Source organism: Nematostella vectensis, chromosome 7, assembly GCF_932526225.1.
Source record: "Nematostella vectensis chromosome 7, jaNemVect1.1, whole genome shotgun sequence".
Classification (NCBI taxonomy): domain Eukaryota; kingdom Metazoa; phylum Cnidaria; class Anthozoa; order Actiniaria; family Edwardsiidae; genus Nematostella; species Nematostella vectensis.
The window spans coordinates 11,044,582-11,064,419 of record NC_064040.1 but is presented as its reverse complement, the minus strand read 5'-3'; the positions used below and the strand labels follow the sequence as shown (position 1 = coordinate 11,064,419).

The 19,838-nt window shown below is 41.3% G+C and overlaps 5 protein-coding genes across 5 annotated transcripts; 1 reads left to right on the top strand and 4 right to left on the bottom strand.

Moving 5' to 3' along the window:
* Window positions 1-2,171: 2,171 nt before the first annotated feature.
* LOC116614507 lies at window positions 2,172-3,597 on the bottom strand. Its single transcript, XM_032375592.2, has one exon. The coding sequence runs from the start codon at window positions 3,553-3,555 to the stop codon at window positions 3,004-3,006; it is 552 nt and encodes a 183-aa protein (XP_032231483.2). The 5' UTR covers window positions 3,556-3,597; the 3' UTR covers window positions 2,172-3,003.
* A 2,360-nt stretch (window positions 3,598-5,957) lies between these two features.
* LOC5507100 lies at window positions 5,958-6,714 on the bottom strand. The gene has a single exon (XM_032375591.2). The coding sequence runs from the start codon at window positions 6,603-6,605 to the stop codon at window positions 6,015-6,017; it is 591 nt and encodes a 196-aa protein (XP_032231482.2). The 5' UTR covers window positions 6,606-6,714; the 3' UTR covers window positions 5,958-6,014.
* A 635-nt stretch (window positions 6,715-7,349) lies between these two features.
* On the bottom strand, window positions 7,350-8,459 carry LOC5507101. The gene has a single exon (XM_001627744.3). It carries the CDS (start codon window positions 8,323-8,325, stop codon window positions 7,708-7,710), a length of 618 nt encoding a protein of 205 aa, XP_001627794.2. The 5' UTR covers window positions 8,326-8,459; the 3' UTR covers window positions 7,350-7,707.
* Window positions 8,460-11,550: 3,091 nt separating this feature from the next.
* On the bottom strand, window positions 11,551-12,626 carry LOC5507121 (CKLF-like MARVEL transmembrane domain-containing protein 6). The gene has a single exon (XM_001627745.3). The coding sequence runs from the start codon at window positions 12,440-12,442 to the stop codon at window positions 11,852-11,854; it is 591 nt and encodes a 196-aa protein (XP_001627795.1). The 5' UTR covers window positions 12,443-12,626; the 3' UTR covers window positions 11,551-11,851.
* Window positions 12,627-13,928: 1,302 nt separating this feature from the next.
* Window positions 13,929-19,669, top strand: LOC5507123. Its single transcript, XM_001627724.3, has 3 exons — window positions 13,929-17,108; window positions 17,541-17,655; window positions 18,773-19,669. Exons 1-3 carry the CDS (start codon window positions 14,911-14,913, stop codon window positions 19,157-19,159), a joined length of 2,700 nt encoding a protein of 899 aa, XP_001627774.2. The 5' UTR covers window positions 13,929-14,910; the 3' UTR covers window positions 19,160-19,669.
* Window positions 19,670-19,838: the final 169 nt, after the last annotated feature.

The window sequence follows — 19,838 nt, the reverse complement described above, 5'->3', positions numbered from 1 at the left end:
GGGTCGCTGAGCACTAGTACTTCCTTGAGGTTCCTCCATTTGTGTTGACACGCGGTGTCAACTATTTGGTTGCTGAGGAAGTGGCAAGCTTTTAAATGAACGTCTACTCTGGGATGGCAGACTCGCCAGTGTGCGAGCTGGGGAAATCGCGCTTTGTCCAATGGCGTTGCGTTCCTGGATGCCGAGCTATGCGCACTGTTTGGCCTAGAGGCTAAAGACAATCAGTTGGGGGAGCGGGGGGCTCGCACTTCCCTTGGGGGGCCCCCACTTAAGGTGGCTTGCCGAAAATAGAGGCCCTCTACATCTGCTGCGATATCGTAGACCGCACGCAATGCCTCTCCTTAGGCAGGCCTTCAAACGTTCTTGCTTGCCTAGAAACCCGCGGGAGACCGCACGAGAAAGTCGTCTATGGACCCGACATCCCCGTTTGTGCCGCAGCATCTTCCTTTGAGTTTGTCTCGAGTATCCAAATATGGATAAGGGATAACTACGGTAGACGGGTGGACTTTAAGGGCAAGCCCGTTCGCCTTGTATTAGAGCTAACCTAGCTCCGACGTAACAGACATGGCAAACAGCGACGTTAGCGGTGGTGCCATGTACCCCTCGCTTCCCAGTGTTTTCCCGCAAACGCACATGACGCAGGGCGTCGGCGGCGACGTGCAAAGCTTCCGACTCCAGAAAATATGTGACACCCAGGCGGTTCTAGACAACGAGATAACGCATCATCAACAGGTGCGGAAAAAGTATAAGGGCGCCTTTGCCGTTACCCATGCTGTGTCTGTGGCATCCGGCATCGCTGCAGGGGCGCTTTCCAGCGCCGGGGTAGGGGTCTCTTTGAGTGGGATAGGGGTTCTGATCGGCGGTGCGCTGGCAGGGGTCGCTGGGCTGGTCGGTGTCGTGGGCGCAGGCGCAGGGATAGTCTCTAGGGGTCTTACGAGGAAGGTGGCTAAACACGAAGACACGATGGTTTTAGCGGAGAGTAAAAAAAACTCGATTAGCGAGCTGGTCTCTAAGGCTCTGCAAGACGGGCATATCTCAGACAGGCCTCGCATCGCGTGAGAAAAAAAAGCATGAAAGGGCCCTCCCTGGAGACACGCGAAAAGATAAAAAAGAGACTGCGAGAAATTCGCGAGGAAATGGAATCCGGAATCCACACACTAGGTTCCGGAATCCACACACTAGGATCCGGAATCCAGAACCCTATTGGAGAACGTGTCATGGGGCGAACCATAGACACCACATCCCAGACTCTTCTTCTTGCTGGCTTGACTGCTACCTTTTGAGTATTACACTGTTTCAAGGCTATTTAAAACCTGACTAACAGTAGCATAATTTTTGGGGATGGACCATTTGACGGGGGGAGTGGCTGATCCCCCATCCCCCCCCAAAAAAAAAAATCAAGCAAGGCTCAGGTCCTTAAAAATCAAGCTAGCAGACTGGCAGAAAAAATCGCCACATCCTTTGGGGGGAAAATCGAGCAATAAATAAGCAACCCACCCCTCCCCGCATCAAATAGTCCATCCCTGATACTTGAAGAATAATGCAATTCCCCTAAAAATCATCAATCAAAAATCATTCAATAAAAATATAAAACAAGGGGAGAAAAATCAAGGAAAATTATAAAATATCAAATGGTCAGTTCCTTCTTCATGTTTATAAGGCACCAATGTGATCGATGGTTTTAACAATCTTTAGTGTTTTTTTCAGACATTCAAAATTTGCAAAAATCGCAAGAGCATGCCCCCAGGGCCCCTTGTACATGAATGATCTTTAGTCCTAAAATTTATAACTGAATTTCTCTTAGTCTCACTTTAAAGGGGCAGTGTCATGGTAAGAGCCTGGACACAATGAATTTCAGCCAAATTCTAATAGACTTATGAGCCTTTGGTAAATGTGGGAGACTAAAATTCAATGGAAATGACCACAAACTCTCAATAAACATAATTTGTAATAAAATATTGCATATTATTTTAACAAGGCATTGACAGCCTATAGTTCAACTGTTTGTAGACGATTAAAAGCCTAAATAAACACTTACTCAAGACATGTGCAGTACCATGACGCTGCCCCTTTAAGATTAGCCCCATCTAATCACCACTGATGGAATCATGGAATGACGACAGAAGATACTAGGGAAAATAATCATTGGTGACGAAAACGTGGACATCAACAACAGAAAAGAATTACATTGAAAATTTGATAATGACATATGAAAATGCATTTTCTCTGATACACTCCAGGCAGTCAATTGAAGACACTGTCATTTGCACTGTAACTCCTCTAATAATGGTCGCTACTAGAATATACAGTCCCGAGTTAATTTTCATCATGTTCGGACTATGATGTCTTGCTCATTCCATTGCTACTACTCTGGAATTATTGAATACCAAGCACAAACACATTTTGTGACTGGTTGATGCCTTTGTTTAGGTCACTTTAATCCTAGAATCCTCATAACAAAGTGTGTTTTATAACTTGCTTTGACATGTTTCTTATGATAAAGTTACTATAGATTAATGAGAAGTAGAATCCTCAAAAAGTTATAATAATAAAATCATACATCATAGTATAGGGCATTTGTTAATATCGGAAAATAACTAGTGATGTCATACTTTAATTGCTAAAAATTCAAATATCAAATATTTTTTGGAAAATTCAACCTTAATAGAAATAAAGACATGGTTTTGGTAGAAACTTGATCAATCATTATAAAGATAACCTAAACCTATACCTAAAACAGGTACTTATGGGATACCGTCGCACACGAAACAAACTTTAATTAAAGTGCTTACATAAATTTGCTAAATAATCAATATATTTGAAAAACTGATTTACTAGATTAAGAGTCTTTTCTATGAGTAGGAAGGCAGTTCTCGTGCGTGTCGAATAAACGATTCTTGAAGACCACTCGAAGACACTTTCAACCTGTGAACCTAACCCACGTTAGGCATTTGATGTCGTTCCATTCGGTTCGGTTTTATCGCAACATGAGTCAACCGTTGTTCAAATGACATCTGCTTTAAACTCATCAGATGTCGTTTGCTGTCTCGCCTCGGCCTCCATATTCTTGTATCTTCGGAAATGCAGAAACGCCTCAATGGAGAACAAGATGAGGCACACAAAACCAAAGACAGCACCGGCTGCGGCAGCTCCGTGATTCCGAGTTAAACTAGCCTTTGCACAGGAAGCAGAAAGCGACGAACCGATCAAAAAGCCCAAAACAGCGAGAAGAGACAGTATAAGATGAAGCATGGGATGATGAAAGACCCAGTGAATACGACTCCACAAGCCTAAGATTCGCAGAATCAGGTCGATCAGCAGATTCAGGAAGGCTGTCCAAGCGACAAAGTCGAGAAAACCCATCCTTCCAGGGCAACCAGAATTTGCCCAAGAAACAACGGACGAAGCGCACGCTCCACAAAGAAAGCATAACAATAACTCAGCTATGAGTAGCTTGCCAAATGTTGTCTTGATCCATTCGAAGTCGATTTTGATCAGGTGGTCGTCTTGTTGCTGCTGTTGAGGGCGCCCGCCATCGACATATTCGTCTGCCATCTTGGAACTTCGATGAAGTGATTTTGGCGCTAGCGTGATGTCCGACTACGACTGTTCGATTAGCACGTGGCTACTTACTGGGGGTGGTAGGGGGTGGTGAATCTAGTATTGAAAATAGCGGGGGAGGTGTCGGGATTCGGGCTACTATCTGAAAAGCCATTTTGGGGCCGACCATTTGACTTTTGAGGGGGGTGTGGGCTTTTTTGAAAAAAAAAAAAGCCAAATGCTTTGAATGCTTGCACGCCAAATGCTTTGAAAAAAGAATATCCTGCGCACCATAAAAAGACACCCCCCTCAAAAAGTCTTGGTTGGCCCCTTAGAGGTATTATAATGTTCGAGCAATTAAAAATTAAAAAAAATTGACCTCACTATCATTAAAGTTTTTTTAAACTCTGAATTTTTTTTAACAGCTTCCCGACCCCCAATAAATAATTTCTAAAATTTATTTTCAAAATTTTCAAACAAAAGGGCTTGCAGACTTCAAGTCAAATAAGACTTCTTCTTCACATCCGAGATTGATTTAGAAAGAAAACATTGGCAGCTAGCGACTATCTATTTCATTTTCCATTACTTTGGTGATCTTAGGAGTATGTGTGTGTCCATAGTTAGTAACTATGGTGTGTCTTATCAGAGATCAATGATAAAAAATATAAAATATCATATGGCAAAAATCCTTCACCATTCCAAGATAACCATTATTTTATCACAAAAGGAATGTTATCAGTGGGGGCCCAGTAATTCATGCTCAGTTAAACTTGTAGTCGTAGTCTCTTACACAGTCTCGTTATCCTCATGCCAGCCCTAGTGTTTGAGACTATAATACTCCCATCCTGGGGGACCCAGGGCAACGCTGACACCAGAAGCGGGAGTAAGTGCGAAGACGAAAGAGGTGAAAAAGACATCTCTTCCTCACTCTTTCTTTTGTCTTCATTCGTCTGCTTATGGTCTCAACATCGCCCTGGGTCCCCAAGGATGTAACACTCCCTGCTAACTTGCATTTTGAATTCCCTAGATTTTATCTTTTTAGCCCTTTTTGAAGGCTAACCTAAAGGTCTTGCTTACTCAAAGAAGTTCTTCGTCTGCCTAACGGTTTGAGTTACAGGGTACTCTCCTAGCTTGCAGAGCTTGGGTGTAACCGCCAAGCTAGAAGAATTGAAATTGCCCTCTACTTCAATAAAGTTTTCTTACTAAACCCAGATATATTATTGTTGGTGTACTCCTTTATCATATACACTATTTTAATACATTTGCAGTCTGAAAATCCTTGTGCTGTAACCTGCAGTATCCTGGTGTCCAGTGGCTGAAAGAACCATTTATAGCAGTTACAAATTGTATTTTAAACATAGTTTCAAACAGTTATTACCTCACAGGAAAACTGGACGCCATCTTGCCTTTCCCATGTCATTCTCCAGGGTCTATTTCAGCCCTGGCAAATTTGAGGAAAATTTGCTGGGGATTGAGGTAGAAAAACAAGCCAAAGCACTAAAATTTCCTCCAATATTGCCTGGCAAAATCCCATCAAGCTATTTGGGGGGGGGGGGGGCTGGTGGAAACAAAGGAGAAGTGCAGCCTGCTTGAATAGTTGCACTAAATAAGAGGAAAGTGCTCCATGGGCTAGAGAAACAATAGGAACAAGCCCCTCCCATTAAGCTATGCACATTATAAGATGGCAAGGAACCTAACTAATGCTGCGTTGACACTTGAGTGTCCAACCTAGGTTGAGTAACTACCCAACCTAGGTTAGATTTGAAGTGTGTGTGAACACCCTCGAAATAGCCACTTATGTGCCGGCAATTACAAAGGATCTGCAACCTAGGTTCGGTTGAGCTCAACCATTCCAGGAAGCATGGTTAAGCAACGAGGTTACAGGCAAATTTGTTGACAGTTCTTGTCAGCTATCGCTTTCCGATGTCAGTCATTTCTCAAATAGTGTTTACTCAATAGTCATGAGATTACCACATGTTTTCTAGATCTGCACATTTTGCTGGACATTTTACACAATACTTTACAACAAACTTGTTTTCAAGTCAAGGGACTGCGAATCCCTAAGTTAATAGCAAAAAAAAACTCAACGAAAACGACAAACATAAGAGATCATCTTGAATTATAGTGAATCTTGTTAGCAGAAGCCACCACAGAATTACAAGAACAACCAGAAAAATCACAATAATCGCAGCAGCAATTTGACCTCAGAATTCAAATTGATCACACCGGCGCTGTTCCAGCTGAATGATCAACCAAGGTTAAGTTTTTAAGTGTAAACGCATTTCTCCTAACCGGGGTTCAGTTAACTACAAACTGAACCCAGGTTGACGCTCAAGGGTAAACACAGCATAAGTACCTAGGGCAATTTAACTGAATGTTGGAGAGGGTACTTCCTGTCCATAATTTCTAATACTATATTAAACATATTGTTCATATTATAAAGCACTCTTCTGCAGTTGACAAATGAAGCAGTACTAATAGTTAACGTTTCCGGGGCGCTCCACAAACTCGTCAGGTTTCACATCCTCCCCCCGGGGCTGGCTTGGCTCGGATGAGGCCCTCCTTGTTTGAACAAACACCCAGATCGCTTCACCGAGGAACAAAAACATGGAAATATAACCACAGGCAGCCGCAGCCTTGAGTAAGTCATACCCAAACGCGAAGCCAAGGACCACAGACGCCGAAAGAAGAAACGACACAACAGCAACGAGTAGACAAACGAGCTTCACTTTGGGTTGAATTAGAACGAAGGGCAACTTCTCGTAAATGTGAGTTATTCGCAGTAAGATATGCATGATAATAAAAATCCACGCCACAGTTCCCACAAATGTCTGGAATTCATACTGAGGCTTGTTGCTATCATGAAAGGACGTGACGAGAATGAAGCTTAGAAAAGTAGAGAAGAACTGAAACAACTTGAACACCCCCTCGACGGTTGTAACGAGCCACATTGGATCACAACATCCGCAATAAACTCTGTACTCTCGGCTCTCTCGTACGGCTTCTCGAACCACTGTTCGTGTGGCAGTGGTTCTTACGGTTGTTCGCACTTCTTCAGAAGTCATTCTGCCGGCGGTTGGTACTTTTGTAGAGGTGTCAGGTCGACCAAATCACCAAAGGTGTAATGGAGTTGTCTACGGTATGCGCTTTTGTGGAACACCACGTCACGCAATACAAAGAGACACCCTAGTCCCAGTCCTCCTAGACATTAGGATGGATAGGATGAAAAACCACAGGACCCATATCTTCCAAAAACAGGTATCAATATTATTGAATTGTAAAAAAAAAAAAAAAATAACATAAGGCTGCACTGGAACCAATTAAAGGCTCGATTTCCAATGTGATTATGCGAGCCTGCAATCCATTTCCTGTTAGTGAGGCCGATGATGGCTATGGCTGGGAAATAGATCCTGCCATAGATATTAGCTGACTTACCTCATCAGGGTCTTGAAGGTAAGTCCCTTATCTTAACCATAGAGGAGATAAAAAAAATATATCTAGGCTTTGATGCTGAGAAACCGGTTGATGAACATTCATGGGAGTATTGGCTAGAGTGTGCTGACCAAATAAAATATTACTAATACAGAGTAATGAATGGGTCTAAACCCTGCCTTCCTGGTTGCTGTTTACCCCATATCCTGTTCCCAGTAGCTAAAATCCAAGAGGCCTCTGCTATTAATACCAATTCTATACATGCCCTGGGAGGGTACTCAGCAACATAAATCACAGGGGCAGGCGACAGAACCCAAAATTTCCCCCTCTAAAAAAATAAAAACAATCAATGATCAAGGACAGAAACAAATACCAGGTTTTAGTTTGGAATATTGCTTTTATTGAGATTATGAATGCTTTGAATGTTTTAGAACAACATTATCTTACTTATTTCTTCTGTGAGAAACTATGTTTGCTAAATATATTATCACGTGCATAAAGTCCTTTTTACTTATAATAACCACTAAATATGTTGTTTCTCCTTTCTATGGAGTGCTAAAATTGTACACAAACATTTTCCATAATCACTTTACGCCTTGTTTGTTTACAGTAATCGCATTATCATACTTCTCACATATACTTATTATCACCGCATAAGCGATATCCCACCGTTGCGAAAGGTCACGGTGTTTTGCTTTCTCAAAATTACGCGTTAGGAAAGCATTGCTCGCATGTTTATGGAGGAAATCCTAATTCTTCTGCAGTTTTCGGCTCTTCTTCCTTCTTTTTATCTTCTTGTTTCTCTACATCTTTATCGTCTCCTGTGAGTTTCTCTGTTTTAGGTGATTTAAGTGCCGTAGTTTCCCGCGCATCTGATCTACTTCCTCTTTTGTAGCGGATAAACATCAAAATTGCTTCAAATAAAAACAATCCAGCCGAGATAAAACCACAACTTGCCGCTGCCAACAGGGTATCCCAGTTATATGAATACGCGTAGACTATTGACGAGGCGATAACGAAAGCCACAAATGCCAGAGTGCACAAAATAGCGCCAACCATCGGGTTTAGTAGAAATCCTGGTAGTTTTTCAAAACAATGAATCATTCGGAGAATGATATGCAAACCGACAAAGACGAAGGCTGTAACACCGACAAAAACCATAAAGTCGTATTTAGGTTCAAGTTTATATTTGGCAGAATTCAGGCCTCCACAGATGATCACAAAGGAGAGAAAAGTCGCGAGTAGTTGGAGCAGCTTGAGTAGGCCTTCGCAGCTCGTTACAAGCCAAAGGCAATTACAGCAGCCTTCTCGTGATTCTCGCTCTGGGGCGCTGTCTTCCTTGGTCTTTGCCATTTCTTGAGCTTGTGCAGTTGTTCGGAGGAGCAAAAAAGAGTACAGATATCGGAGGAAAGCGCCAACACCTTACACTGGCGAAGAAAGATCAAAAGATCACAAAAGAAATATGATAGTTTTGCATGATTTGTTTTCCCCAAGCGCGCCATGCATCATGGGGTCATACTTGACTATTCAAAAGGGGAGGGATCGGCTGTGACGTGAACGTTGAGGATTATTGTGAGGGGGTCCTGAAGGGGTTAAATGGGAGCCGGGATTCGCCTTATTTTGGGCCTGGAAAACGGGATTAGGGTTACTGGGAACGGGATTTGTCTACCGGGAACGGGAATCAACATACTTTAACGTGAACGGGATTTTTCAAATCTCTTCTCGTTTATGCTGTAAACGTTGTTAGTCTATATAATTATTCGCATTTTAAGAGCTTTTTGATAGCATTTAACTTCAAACCTTACTGCTCAGCGGATGCACTTCCAAAGACAGACCCGTACCCAGGGGAAAAGGAGAGGAATAAAAGGCAAAGAAACAAAAAAAAAAACGCTTTTTTTTCGGGGGTGGTCAGATTTTTATCAGAAAACTCCCTCCTCCCCCCCCCCCCCCCCTCCCCCAGAAAAAATTTGGTCCACTTGTTCGGATTTTGCACCACCCCCACCCCCCCCCCCCCCTCGCCCCAAGAAAAATCCTGGGTTTGGGTCTGTAAGACTCCTTACACTTCTAAATTTAAACCACCCCTGTATAATATAAAATCTACAAAGACAAGTTTCTCTTGGTCGATTTTTCTTGGTAGGATTTATCTTTAGAGTTCGATACCATTCAGTTTTTGGCAAAAGAAATAAATAACCAATTTTCTATCCTTGATATTGCAGATGCTATTGGCGGTTGGGAAGGTGACCATGATTCCGGTGCTTGTGATGGTGTTGTGAGGGACAATGGTGTCATTGGTGGTGATCTTGACAGTTTCGTGTTCTTGCATGCACCGCAGAGCAAACCTAAATGTTTAGGGATGGGACTTCCACTTAACAGGAAGAGAGTCAATGAATGACGCTAAGTTATTTGGGTTGTGGTGGAGGGTACAGCCCCTCCCTTTTTGCCACCCACCCCTAGTAGTTTGTTAATAACTGCATGGCAGTATCTACATCATAATATATGGGGTACATGCTTGAGTATCCAACGCTTTCCAACTTCTTTCATTTCTTTTGCGGTAGAGCGCTCGCAAAAACTACTGTGTCACTAGGGCAAAGGCTCATTCACCATCAGCCCCCCCTCCTCCCCCTCCGTCGCGCCTTGCCTACAGTGTTCGGCTATAGGGGCCATCCTCGGGGACCCAGGGCGTCGCGGAGATCGGGCACACAGGGAGCGCGGCGCGAGAAAGAAACATTCTTTCTATAGGGGCAGGCTGACGGCCCTTAGCATAACAGTAGTAAACAGGTAAATGGCATTGTCAGATCATGCTAGTGGTCAGTAGTATCGTCATGGTAATGTCAGTAGTATCGTCACGGTAGTGGTCAGTAGTATCGTCATGGTAATGGTCAGTAGTATCGTCATGGTAGTGGTCAGTAGTATCGTCATGGTAATGGTCAGTAGTACCGTCATGGTAATGGTCAGTAGTATCGTCATGGTAATGGTCAGTAGTATCGTCATGGTAGTGGTCAGTAGTATCGTCATGGTAATGACAGTAGTATCGTCATGGTAGTGGTCAGCAGTATCGTCATGGTAGTGGTCAGTAGTATCGTCATGGTAATGGTCAGTAGTATCGTCATGGTAATGGTCAGTAGTATCGTCATGGTAGTGGTCAGTAGTATCGTCATGGTAGTGGTCAGTAGTATCGTCATGGTAGTGGTCAGTAGTATCGTCATGGTAATGGTCAGTAGTACCGTCATGGTAATGGTCAGTAGTATCGTCATGGTATGGTAGTGGTCAGCAGTATCGTCATGATAGTCGTCAGTAGTATCGTCCTGGTAATGGTCAGTAGTATCGTCATGGTAGTGGTCAGTAGTATCGTCATGGTAATGTTGAGTAATATCGTCATCGTAGTGGTCAGTAGTATCGTCATGGTAATGTCAGTAGTATCGTCATCGTAGTGGTCAGTAGTATCGTCATGGTAGTGGTCAGCAGTATCGTCATGGTAGTGGTCAGTAGTATCGTCATGGTAATGGTCAGTAGTATCGTCATGGTAGTGGTCAGTAGTATCGTCATGGTAATGGTGAGTAGTATCGTCATCGTAGTGGTCAGTAGTATCGTCATGGTAGTGGTCAGTAGTACCGTCATGGTAATGGTCAGTAGTATCGTCATCGTAGTGGTCAGTAGTATCGACATGGTAATGGTCAGTAGTATCGTCATGGTAATGGTCAGTAGTATCGTCATGGTAGTGGTCAGTAGTATCGTCATGGTAATGGTCAGTAGTACCGTCATGGTAATGGTCAGTAGTATCGTCATGGTAATGGTCAGTAGTATCGTCATGGTAGTGGTCAGTAGTATCGTCATGGTAATGACAGTAGTATCGTCATGATAGTGGTCAGTAGTACCATCATGGTAGTGGTCAGTAGTATCGTCATGGTAGTGGTCAGTAGTATCGTCATGATAATGGTCAGTAGTATCGTCATGGTAATGTCAGTAGTATCGTCATCGTAGTGGTCAGTAGTACCATCATGGTAGTGGTCAGTAGTATCGTCATGGTAGAGGTCAGTAGTATCGTCATGGTAGTGGTCAGTAGTATCGACATGGTAATGGTCAGTAGTATCGTCATGATAATGGTCAGTAGTATCGTCATGGTAGTGGTCAGTAGTATCGACATGGTAATGGTCAGTAGTATCGTCATGGTAATGGTCAGTAGTATCGTCATGGTAATGGTCAGTAGTATCGTCATGGTAATGGTCAGTAGTACCGTCATGGTAATGGTCAGTAGTATCGTCATGGTAATGGTCAGTAGTATCGACATGGTAGTGGTCAGTAGTATCGTCATGGTAATGGTCAGTAGTATCGTCATGGTAATGGTCAGTAGTATCGTCATGGTAGTGGTCAGTAGTATCGTCACGGTAGTGTTCAGTAGTATCGTCAGATTATGATAGTTGGGTGTAGATAATGTTTACTGATGGTTTTGATATAAGTTCTGATGTGGTTATTTAGGATATTTTCAAGAAACAAGAAAACAAGGCAGTCTGAAAGTGCAAATAAAGAAATTTTCTTCTAATCTTATATGCTTGGCTCGTTCACTACTACGGCGCGAGATTGTCGTGCAAAGCTTTAATTATCTCAAGTCATAATCAAGCAATTTTAATCACATTTTGTGTTCTTTATAATGTCTATGGTCTACGGAAAATAAATACTGTCTTGTATATTATTTCAATCCTTTGTATAATTTCGTGAAATTTCACAAGATCTTTTTTTTCTCATCAAATTACTGGTTCATATAACTGAGAAAATTCTTTACTGTTGCGTGTTCATGTGACTTTAGTTTTTACATCCCGCTGTTCCTATGCTGTTTTCAGTCTTCAATTTTACTATGCATGCGTTGTTGTATTTATAGAATCTAAACAGCGGCAGCGACAGTTTTGGTATTATCGGCAGCAAAACGTATGACCTCTTCTGTGGTATTTCCGTATTCACGCGACTTTCGGAATCGCACGACCATGTAGACAACTTCAACCAGGAACAAGAACGCCGAGACAAACCCAAAGGCCGCACTAGCTTTCAAAGCGCTCCAGATATAAGAATAGCTCGCGACCAGAGATGAGGCCACAAGAAAGATGAAAACCCCTACAGATACGAGAACAAGGCCAGCCTCAGGGCGAATACACGCGGCAGGTAGCTGTTCGTACAAATGCGTCATTTTCAACAAAATATGAAGACTCACAAAGATCCAAGCTGTTACAGCCACAAAAACCATAAACTCGTACTCAGGATTCATCTTATAGTTCTTTAAATAAGGGTCAGTTTTGAACGCCGTGCATAGTATCGCGAACGTGAGAAGCGTAGTGAAGAATTGGAACACCTTTAGAATTCCCTCAAACGTGCCGACTGGCCATGCTAAGTCAAGGAATCCGCAGTACAGTCGCTCATTTTCTTGCTGCTGAAGTGTAATAGCAGTCGATGAAGCACCTTTCTCGGATTTCGAGGCCATGCCACGGCTGTTGGAATCAAGAAGTCACTCTTCAAAACCCGCCTAAGACAATAATGGGGGAGTGTTTTGGAGAATTCCCTTGAATTGATTATAATAAATAGGGTGTTGTATGTTCTATCTGCTTGATAATGCACACCAAAAGCGAATCAGACTGCAGTGTTGAGTTGCACCTGTTCGACGGCCCTAAATAATAATATCTGACTGGCGGTATGTCTGATAAGATGGGCCATAGGGAAGATTTTGATCAACACACACGCCACCAATGGCAAATAAAAAAACTCTCTTTCATCGAGTACTCTGCTCATTAGCCCAAGTGACAAACGTAAAATGCCTCGTTAAATAAACGAACTCCACAAAATTTTGCATATATCAGTTACAAACTAATAGCGGCGCCGCGTAAGCCGGATAATCTGCGAAATATACTACCTTCGTTCGAATTCCCAAATTTGATATTTCAATTTGATATTTTTTATTCATATTTTGTGTAATGATTATTTTGATTTCACTTTTACTAATTGAGAGTCAATTGACGCCGTTTCGAGAGGGAAGTGCACCACCATGTAAATAACGACTTGTATATAGTTCGCAGTCGTTACTAAACAGCTCAGTTCCAGTTTATTGTTAAAGAAAGCTTCAATATTATATATATTTAAATATTCAAAATAACTACTTACAGGTGTAACGCAAGTTAGCGCCTTTTGAAGGCAACCACGAAAGTGATAGGTATACCCTCACTGATCTTCCTAGTGTAGAACCGTTATTTACAAACCAGTATGAATTTTTCTGTGTAACATCCTTAGTAACGTCTTTTAAGACGATTTAAAAATCCTGCCAGTGCTGGATCAATTACTTTATTTACTTTACTACTTGGGCAATTACTTTATTTCAAGGTTAAAATGACTGATGGAGAGAGTGGCCGGATGGTTTAAAAGGCTTTCTTCGGTGAGCTGTCTTTGTGATACATTTTACAGCTGTAGAGACCTCGAATCTGGCTTTTCCCTATGATATAATCGTGTATGTTGTATTATTTGTCCACTGTTTCACAGTATAAAATACTTATAAAAGGCATTTGCGGTGTTATAGGGGAACTAGGTAGAAATGTTAATGCTGATTTAGACTGCACTTTTTAGTCGTATGCGACCTGGCTACGAGATGTCGGAGAGATGTCTTAGCCCTGAATTATACACAACGACGTTCGTAGCTGAACGTAGGCTGATTTACACTCTACTACTCGAGTTGTAGATGTGTTGCGGGCAAGTCGCATGCGACTAAATCGTGCCGTCGAAACCAGCCTTTACAGGACCATTATCTTTTGTTAGTACAGACAAAAAAAATGGTGGTTAAGGTCCACAATGTGAATTAATTCCTGTTATGTTCCGCTTTTTCCGTTACGGCTACGAGATATTGAGACTGCATGGTGCAATTCACAATTCATGCTTTCGCTTTATGTTTAAAGGTGCGCGCGCATAGATCCCATGATGCTCTCCTTTCTGTCTTTTGAGCAAAGATGGCGAGGGGACAAACACCATGTTGGTTTAATGCATGTAGGGTGATATCTCGCCCCAGTGTCTCTGCGTTATTTTAATCACTGTTCCGGCTGTCTGTATTTTTCCTGTTAACAAAGTCTTGACGTTTTGGCAGCAGTTAAAAGCATTTGCGTCGTCGCAATGAAGAGAGAAATATCAGGCCAGACATTTAAACAGCCAGTCCAACGGATTTAAAACTTCCTAGAAAAGAAAGTATCATACAATCGTTAAACTTGAATTGTAATTTGAATAATGTACAGTTATATGTCTACGAATACGAACTGGGCCATCTTTTGATCAAGACATAGACGCGAGAAATGGTAGAAAAAGCAAGGACTGTTTGCTCCATCACAAGAGGTGAAGTACCCCGCATAGATTTGCGTATAAAACAAGGGTTTTAAATATCTTTTCTGTTTCCGTTCAATGAGCGGTAAAGAAGCCTCAAGTTTCGGTAAGTTAAGTGCTTTAAATGGAGAGAAAGAAAAGATGGAGAAATGCGGAACAATGGAGACGATTTTCAGCTAAATCGCCGAAATGTCAATTGGTTGTCATGGCATTAAAGCCCTATCCTGTCGTCATTTGAAGAAAACGTCATCAAACAACTAGCCTGTATAATAATGAAAGTATTATCCATGGTAAAACACTACCAAAGAAAATCTTCCAATTCTAACGGATTTATAGACTTTCGAATAACATGCAGTCGACGGATTCGAGGAAAACGCTTTATGAAATCTTTGTTAGCCTTCTTTTCAGGGGAGGGGGTCAAAAATGCCCTCGGTGGAGAGTCAGCGGAATCTGTCATCTCGACATGCTTGGAATTTAAATAATGGCGCACGCGCGTCCCGACCTAGCACAGCGTGCACCATTCAATAATAAAGGTTTTTATTTGTCCGCGAAATTCTGCTTTTGCAACAGAAAAACTTCTGATGAACGACCACGGAGATGAAACCTGCGGTTTTTAGTCCCACTTCGGAGACCGAAGAGGGTGAAAAACTGAGCCTCGAAAGAGAATTGATAGCGAGAATGGAAGAGGACGCTTCGCAATCTTTGGACTGTGAGAACAATTGTTTGAGTGGCATTAAATGGCAGACCGACCATTACAATAAGGAGTCCGAACGAAAGAAACGAGACGTTTTTAACGGGTTTAGGAAGCTGAAAACTGGTATTGTGACTCATGGAGGACGAAGGTCGAAACTCCCGGCTAGGTTTATGGAGACAGACTCTGAAAGCGACTCAAATTCGACGCGAAAACGCGTCCGTGAACGAAAGGATTCGAAGGTAACATCTGGTGAAAGGCCTACTCCATGCTCCGTGACCAAGCGAAGAACAAGTAAAAATGGTAGCACCGGATCTCTTCAAAAGGCCTCTATTAAGCGCCCTAAAGGAGAAAAAAATGATGAGCTACTTTGCTCGGCACTTGTGGAGGGTTTTGATGCTATTGTCGACATAAAAAGAGAGGATATTTTGCCTATCGTGGATTCTAAGAGCAAGATGGATACTGGTTTTGATCTTTCTACAAGGACGCCAACACAAAACTTGAAAAGAAATTTCGTTAGTTCGCCTTCTGAGGGTGAGTCTTCTACAGAGGAGATACGTCCTCGTAAAAGGGGTAGACCGTTCAAGAATAAATTCAATATGGAAAAGGCTGCGCGAGCAAAACTAGCTCGAAGTTTGGTTGAATCGCCACATGGCGACAACTGTCTTACGAGTGCCACGAAAGCATCTCTAACGTCACACTCCGACTTGAAAACGAAGAGAAAGAAAAGAAAAATTCTCAACGGTCTTCGGCGGGCTAAGAGCGAATTAAGAGACTTCAGTGCAGGGGAGAGTAGTGGAAGCGAAGCTCTGTCTCCAGTTCGCAGGGGACGACCCCCAAAACATTTATCATCGCATGCGAACAAGACAAAACAACGCGAATTCGGAGCTCAAAATGGCGCAAGAAAACCCTGGGTGCGGCCTGTTTTGAAAGCTTTACACAAACGTGCGTTATTTGAATCCCCTGAGAAACGACAGAATTCTTCGGAAACTGCTTCGGATGTTTCTTTGACCAAAGTTAAGACGAAGTTGGTGAAAGTAAACGGGCGAACGTTGCCTCAAGGTTGTGTGAATACGGTCGTGAAACGGCGAGGCAGAAAGCCCAAAGACCCTTCACAAAAGCTCAAAAAATCTCCTTGGAGAAAAAGAAAGGATAGTTTTGTGTTTACAGACGAGGTCGACTCCACAGAGTGTACTGAGGCACAACTACAAGCTAGGATATCAAAGCTTGATAAAATACAGAGGCTAAAGATGCAAAAACAGTTTGGTAAAAAACCCATAGGTGCTGGTAGACTGAAATCATTGAAAAATCACAAAACTGCCATTGCAAACAAGCTTAAGAATAAGAGTATAAGGAAAGCAAAGCATGGTCTCCATAAAAACTCTAGCACAGCAGTATCCAGTGAGGATCTGCCAGCTACCACTACTGATGGACAGCAGAATCGACGTCGCCATAGAAACAAGATTGATAGGGTCCTGGGTATGCGTCAGAAATCAAACTCCGAGTACGAGTTTCTTGTACAGTGGAAGGACGGGACAAGTAATTGGACAACTCCAGACCAAGCTGCGGACTATGCTCAGGACTTGAAGGAATTTTTAACTCATGAGTTCCAGGAGCGCACTGTAGTTAGTAGACTAGTATTTAAGGCCTACTGTAAGGATAACTTGGACCAGTACCCAGCAAGTGACCCACAGGAAGTATCAGATGTCGACTCTAACTGTTCAGATATACCTGCCTTTGAAGATATTACAGATGGAGAGTTATCTGATGTCGAGGTTGAAAGAACCCCTAAAAAGAGGGGAAGGAAACCTAGGGATAGTACAGACAGTAAAGAGTTTGTCTGTAAGGAGGTATCAGTGCAAAGACTTGAAGACTGTGTTCATATTGTGCTTCGGCGCTCGTCTGGGAAGCAAACCCGTGTGAACCTAAGAATAATTGACTCATTAACGTTCGCCATGGAAGATGCTGCCATTGATAACGTGGACCTTGTAGTCATTAGCGGTCTTGGGGATGACCTGTTCTGTGGTGTTGACTTAGACACTATGGTTACAGTGCCTTTGGATTGTGAAATGAAGAATTATAGAAAAGACGTTGACAAAATCAGGTGGGCATTTTCATCATGCATTTCATCATGCTTACCAGTTTGAACCATGTTTAGGAAATACATTTGAAATATTTGGCAATGCAACTTGTTTGTGTGGAGGAATGTTATAAGTGAAATTATATCCTGATAGACTGGGAGATGAATGTATGGACAAGTTTAGTCATTGGGGGGAGCCCTGACCCCAAATGCATGTATGGCCCATAGAGATGAGAGCCTGTTCTTCCTGTGTTTGTTTGTTTGTTTGTTTTTTTTTTGTTATGAGGAAACATATAACTACAAAATGGCCATTTCCTTATTTTATTTCTACAGGAATTAATTTAACAGTGTTTTGTCAATGGTTGTGGTTTTCATGAAAAAAAAAATTGAGATCCATAATAGTGCCTAATTGTAGAATTTACTTATGCAGCATGTTTTTTTTCCTTTTCACCACAGGTATCTTATCCAAACAATACAGCATTTTCCTAAACCTATTGTTGCAACCATCAGCAAGCCAGCCCATGGTCTAGGGGCTCAGTTGGTAGCCATGTGTGATATGGTCTGTGATGAAGTAAGAGGACTAGGCATGATTTATAAAGCTGAAGGGTTGGGGCAGGGTACTGGGTAACAACCTTCACATCAAATTTGACAACATCAAACGCCTAATAAAAATGATAATCAATGCCTTCCTAAAACAAATGGTTTTCAGTAAAACTCGCCTCAGCAGGACTCACATATAAGGGCTACTGGCATAAACAGGACTGATTTCTTATTTACTTTCCCCTTTTTCTTATATTTTATATCAAATCACATGTAACTCTTGTATAAGGGATTTCAAGTATAATGCACAGTAGTCACAAGTCCAAACTGGTCCTGTTTATGTGAGTTCCACAGTACTTTATTTTGGTATGTCGGTAAAGAACTGAAGTTGATGTTGTGGAGTTTCTTTTTGTAGGAAATAAAATGTAAGCCTTTTTCAGCCTTTGGAAATTTACCTTCATGGTAAAGACTTGGTTGAAACACTTTTTATTTCTTTACCAAATTTCAATACATGCAAAGCCTCAAAGTGCAATATTTTCTTTTTCGAGTGATGCATTCTAATATTTGCATCAATTTTAACAAAATTAGTGTTATTTACTTTTTTACCTTTTCATTACTATATTGGTTTTAGATTCTTATACTCTTTTTTTAAGTTTTAGTTGAAGCTGAGCCGTTATTATTTTTGGAGCATTTTAAGGCTGAATATGTTCTTGAATTTTAGTATATATAGGAATAAATACCCAATAAATTGTTAGGTAGAGAATAACACTAGTGTTCAATAGCAATAATAAGGTTGTTACTACGAGCACAATGTGATTCTGCATTTTAGAACAATCAGTACTCAAAAAGAAAGAAAAAATATGCTATCTGGGCCTTGGCATGTTCTTAAAATTTAGTGAAATTTCCGGCTGGATGTTCTTATAAAAAAGGTTCTTAGAAAAAAGAGTGTATACACTAGCTGATTCTTATATACACTCACTGGTGTATTTTTACATTGATCTGAGAATGACCATCATGAGAAAAAGGATCATAAAAGGATTTTATTACTTGATGTAACTGTAATGTCCTGTCTTTCTAATATGGCAACAGAAACCTTAGTAAGAGTCCATACAATTTCTGTTTTCTAATAAATGTCTTTTTTTTTTCAGGCTTCTCTGGGTAGTCCAATTGATGTTGCCTCTGCCAAAGCTAATGGTATAGTGCCATACTGCTTTCCCAGACTAATGGGCCATTCTGCCGTCAGTGAACAGTTATTGATGGGTCAGCCTATATCTTCACCTACTGTGCAGTGGAAGGACTCCCTTGGCGAAGTGTTTGATGGTGCAAACTTTACATCCCAGCTGTTAACATCAGTGAAGGCAATGAATGACATTCCAAGCATCTCATGCCCAGCTGTCTATGACCGAGACTATGTGTGTTCTGTAAGAGAAGAGCAGTGTCTGGCCAAAGAGATTGAACTTGAAAAAGAGCGCTTGCAGGAGTCATTGAAAGACTTGACAGCTTTTTGGAATGACATAACCTCTCAAGTCTCATGATAATCATACTTGAAAAGAGCTAATATAGAGAAATAAAATCCAGACGCTTAATTTCAAATGTCTTAATGACAGATCATGGTCAATTTGTTTTGGGAGTCATTTTTGGCTAGAATATAAATGCATTTATGGAGAAAATATAGCCCACTTTTCATTTTGGGGGGTTTTATAAATGATTTTTTTGGAATGGTTTTGTATTTGGATGGTTGTAAATAGTAGACAATTTACAAATTTCATTATTGTATCTGTAATTGCTGAGTATGTTTAATTTTCTATCAGTTTACTTGGTATAATAAGACCCCATGTTTTATGTTGACATCCTGTTAACTTGTGGCCCTGTGATCTGAAGCTATTTCTATTTAAATTCTTTACTTAGGAAATATTTATTATTGCTATTTTTCTGGCTTTCTTAAAAAAAATAATGAAAAACTATTAAATCATACACAAGAAAATTAAGATGACACTCCACTTATTTTTGACAGTTTTGTAATAAAAGATGCAAAAGAAATGAAAGAGTTGTGTGGCTAGTAAAAACAAATATAAAGCAAAGTGTAGTTGATGTACAATAGCACTTGCATAAGATGGACTTTATGATAGATACTTGCCTGTCACCACTTAAATCTTCTCTTAATAAATATATAATTGGTTTATTAAGTCCTTTCGTATTGTTCTAAACTACTAA